This window comes from Lithobates pipiens, unplaced genomic scaffold, assembly GCF_037356315.1.
Source record: "Lithobates pipiens isolate NorthernLeopardFrog02 unplaced genomic scaffold, aLitPip1_a1.2 Scaffold_22, whole genome shotgun sequence".
Classification (NCBI taxonomy): domain Eukaryota; kingdom Metazoa; phylum Chordata; class Amphibia; order Anura; family Ranidae; genus Lithobates; species Lithobates pipiens.
This window is the reverse complement of record NW_027507784.1, coordinates 43,077,758-43,082,092: the sequence shown is the minus strand read 5'-3', so window position 1 is coordinate 43,082,092 and position 4,335 is coordinate 43,077,758. Positions and strand designations below refer to the sequence as shown.

Sequence of the window (4,335 nt, the reverse complement as noted above, 5' to 3'; positions counted from 1 at the left end):
TTCTGTCAGATGAGCAAACCTGCCAGCGATGGAACGCATGGCACAGCTGATGGACCGTCACTTCTGGTACCTAATCTGACGGAACACCGACACAGAGCTACTACAAGAGTAGACTTTTTTTATTTTCCCCCAGCTATTGCTGACCAGCTGCCGTCGTTATACAGCAGCAGGTTGGCATGGCTGGGAAAATCGCCGTAGGTGTATGTCAGGCGCTTTAAGGGCTGTGCGAGGCGCCTGCCAGAGCCGATGTCTGCCGGCCTCCCGCGATCGCTCCAAAGAGCCAGAATGGGGATCTGTCAATGTAAACAATCATATCTCTGTAATGATAGGGAACGGGGAGAGAGATCTGCTGTTCTCATGATCAGGAACAGCGATCTGTCTCCTCCTCCAGTCAGTCCCATTCCCCCCGCAGTTAGGAACATCTCCATAGGACTTAACCCCTTGATCACCAGTTACATTTATACAGAAATTGGTGCATTTTTATAGCACTGATTGCTGTATAAATGACAATGGTCCCAAAGTGTCAAGTGTCCAATTTTTGCAATGTCCCAGTCCTGCTAAAAATCGCAGAGCACCGCCATTACTAGTAAAGTAAAAATCTAAAGAGTTCTCTAACCACTTGCTGACCTGCCACCGTCATACTGCAGCAGGTCGGCACGTTACCGCAAATCGCCAAAGCTGTACGTCGGCTCCTTTTAAAAGGCTCTAGCAGGTGCGTGTGCCCGCTGCGGGGGGGTGGGGGGCAGGATGCACATGGTCGGCGGCCGCGATGTCCACCGGCCACGTGTGATCATGGGCACAAGAGCCAGTGTATGTGTAAAATGCACAAATCCTCATTCTGTCAGCAGTTTGTTTCTACTAGGTAGGAACAGCGATCTCTCTCTTCTAATAGGTCGCATCACCCACAAAGTTAGAAACACCTCCCAGGGAACATGTTTAACCCCTTGATCGCCCCTAGTATTAACCTCTTCCCTACCAGTGACATTTACACAGTAATCGGTACATTCTTATAGCACTGATCGCTGTATAAATGACAATGGTCCCAAAGTGTCAAGTGTCCGCTTTTGTCCACCACAATGTCCCAGTCCTGCTAAAAATCGCAGCTCACCGCCATTACTAGTAAAATAAAAAATTCAAAAATCCCCAATGTTGTAGAAGCTATAACTTTTGTGCAAACCAATCTAAATACGCTTATTGCCTCGGTCACGCAGCAGGGGTAAATCCTTCTGGTCCTTAAGTGGTTAATGGAGACCCCCTCCTGAGATTCCATGCTGAAAATGCAAAATTCCTGACTTTCTCCTCCAGCCATGCACCAGCATACAGTCAGTAAAGTCTGAGCAAGGTGCGCCCTCCTAGTGCGCATGCTCCCTCCGATCTATGGAGAGACCTCGCAGCCACATAAAGGAACACGCATTATAAAAGAATCCTGTTCCAGACAATGAGCTCAGCCAATCACAGGACATCATCTCTGAGCTCAGCCAATCACAGGACATCATCTCTGAGCTCAGGCCTTCCTCTACGACCAGCAGCAGCACGGGCTTCTACGTAATCGCTGCGCCAGTCCATGTGTCACGCCTCCTTTTTATTTTTTTTTTATACGGACTACATCTCCCATCATGCCTCGCCGCGGAGTGGGCGGGCCTTTACGCGGAAAGCGCTCAATGAGCGGCGAGTGACGTGCGGCTGGGCCAATCGGCGTTAAGGATAAAAGTCGAGATGGAGATGGCGGAAAGAGTGGTGTATGTTGATGTGAGTAGTGAGGCGACGTGTGTGCAGAGCGCTCCTCTGTGCGGCTCCATACCGGGGTCCCTACCTACCTCCTCCTGACTTCTGTACAGGAGACTTTCTGAGGTGGCACTACAAGTCCCAGCCTGTGCCAAGGGGTCGGGAGTCATGTGACGTGTGGTGGATGGATGGCTGCCAACGTGTGTGTCTCTGGACAGGCTGGGATCTCTGAAAGTCGGGATCATGTGACCTGTAAAATCATGTCTGTGACCCCCCCAATGGGGGATTCTCCTCATTTCCTGTCCCTGTGACACCTGAATGGGGGGAGGGGTGGCTGTTAATGGTACAGGAAGTCACCAACACCTATAATATCTCCTCCTTCCCGGCTCTGTGTCCTCATCAGACACAAAGAGCTTCCCTCGCTCACTGCAAAGTGCTCACTGCAAAGTGCTCCCAGCGCGTTTCACCACCATCAGGGGCTTCTTCAGGGAGAAGCACTTAAAAGGCATCACTGAAGGACACTGTTGGGGCAGCACTGAGTACATGTCTTCTCTGGGAGGAGAGGCCAATGATTGGCTCTTCTCCTTGCACTGTCCGTGTGAAGCGAGGAGAGCCAATCACTGGTGATTGGACACAGCCGGTCACATGGGTTTAAGTCGGTCATTGGCTCTTTACTGAGAGAACATCAGTGACCGGGGGCCCACAATTGCCGCTGTGCACCCCCCCCCCCCCCCCTCCCCATGAGACTGAGCAACGTCCCATGATGTCAGCCCAGAACGAGTGGGGCGGTTGGGGTCGGTACACCCTAATCGGTGCGAATCTGGTGAGATTTTTAATCCGATTGCGTTGCGATTTTTGCATTGCAAATTCTTTGTGTACTTGCGATTCGACTGCAAACTTTGCAGTCTATGGAGCTAAATTCGCATTGCACACGGATCAAACTCGGACAGGACTGTAAAAATAAAAGGTAAAATAAATAAACTTTTTTTTTTTTTTTTTAACACGCCACATCCCGCCGAGCTCACGTGCAGAAGCGAACACATACGTGAGTAGCGCCCGCATATGAAAACGCTGTTCAAACCACACATGTGAGGTATCACTGTGATTGGTAGAGCGAGAGCAATAATTCTAGCCCTAGACCTCCTCTGCAACTCAAAACATGTAACCTGTAGAATTTTTTTTTTATATATATATATTATATATATATATATATATATATACGTTGCCTTTGGAGATTTTTAAGGGTAAAAGTTTGCCGCCATTCCACGAGTGGGCGTGATTTTGAAGCGTGACATGTTGGGTATCAATTTACTCGGCATAACATTATCTTTCACAATATAGAAAAAAAAATTGGGCTAACTTTATGGTTTTTTTTTTTTTTTTTTTAATGAAAATGATTTTTATTTTTTTTTTCCCCAAAAAAGTGCGCTTGTAAGACCGATGTGCAAATATGGTGTGAGCCCTATTTACGGTATTGCAATGGCCGCCATGTTGTTCTCTAGGGTGTTAGAAAAAAAGTTTGGGGGGGGGGGGTTCTAAGTAGGGCTGCAACTGTTATTTTCATAATTGATTAGTTGGCCAATTGTTTCGATTAATAACCTTTTAAAAAAAAAAAGTGGGTCAAACTGACGTTCGTTTTCAACCAGTGACGGGCAAATTTGGAAATAGAAAACGTCTTAGTAAAAGGCATTTTCAGACAGTGTATGTGGTTTTCGTTCAGAAATTACATTCATTCTAAAAACAGAATGTTAAAAACAAGTGAAAATTTCAAACAAAATTCTTTCATTCAGCGAATGTACAAAGATTTTTTTTATTTGTCTGAATATTCTCACCTGAAAACTGATTGACGTGACCAGCATAAGGCTCGGTACACACCTATGCAGTTTGCCTTTGATCTGTTTTCTGCAGTGCTTTTTGCTGTACGTTTTTGATTTTTTGCGCACGTGATTTGCAATTTGCATTTTTTTTTTTGGGCAGATTAAAAAAACACAATTTGCTGCAAAAATGCATTACACGCTTCTCCATTGAAGTATATTGAACCAATAAAGCACCATTTTGCGTTTTAAAAGTCCCCGACCCTTTCAGATGTGAATGTGTCCCATAGGAAACCATGTATATGAACTGTAGTGTATTTCTGCAAAAAGCTCCGATAAGTAACATAATGGGGTTAAAAAAACTAAAATTAGCCCTTTATAGTACAAAAAAGCAGGTAATCACTACTGTAAGGGGTTAATTTTTTTTAGTGTAAAACAGTGAAAGTAATATTTACAGTAGCGATTATTTGCTCTTTTTGTATTATAAAGGGCTCTTTTTTTTTTTTTTTTTTTTTTTTTTTTTTTTTTTTTTACCCCATTATCTTACTGGCCGATTAATCGATTATGAAAATAGTAATCGATTAATTTTGATTCATTGTCGATTAATTCGATTAGTTGTTTCAGCCCTAGTTCTAAGTGATTTTCTAGCAAAAAAAGTTTTTAACTTGTAAACAAATCTTAGAAAGAGGCTTGATCTTTAAGTGGTTAAATAAAAAATTGTACTGTGTGGGGTTTTTTTTTTTTGTAAATTCTTACTGGTGTGAGGCCAGCTTTTTGTTTCCTGTGAGAAAAGAAT

General features: G+C 44.2%; 1 protein-coding gene across 1 annotated transcript in view; it reads left to right on the top strand.

Moving 5' to 3' along the window:
• Nucleotides 1-1,621: 1,621 nt before the first annotated feature.
• The window catches only part of LOC143925668 (NFATC2-interacting protein-like), a 26,874-nt gene continuing 24,160 nt past the window's right edge, over nucleotides 1,622-4,335 (top strand). Inside the window, exon 1 of the mRNA XM_077450131.1 lies at nucleotides 1,622-1,749. Coding sequence (XP_077306257.1) covers nucleotides 1,717-1,749 — 33 coding nt within the window. The 5' untranslated portion in view covers nucleotides 1,622-1,716. The remainder of the gene's footprint in view (nucleotides 1,750-4,335) is intronic.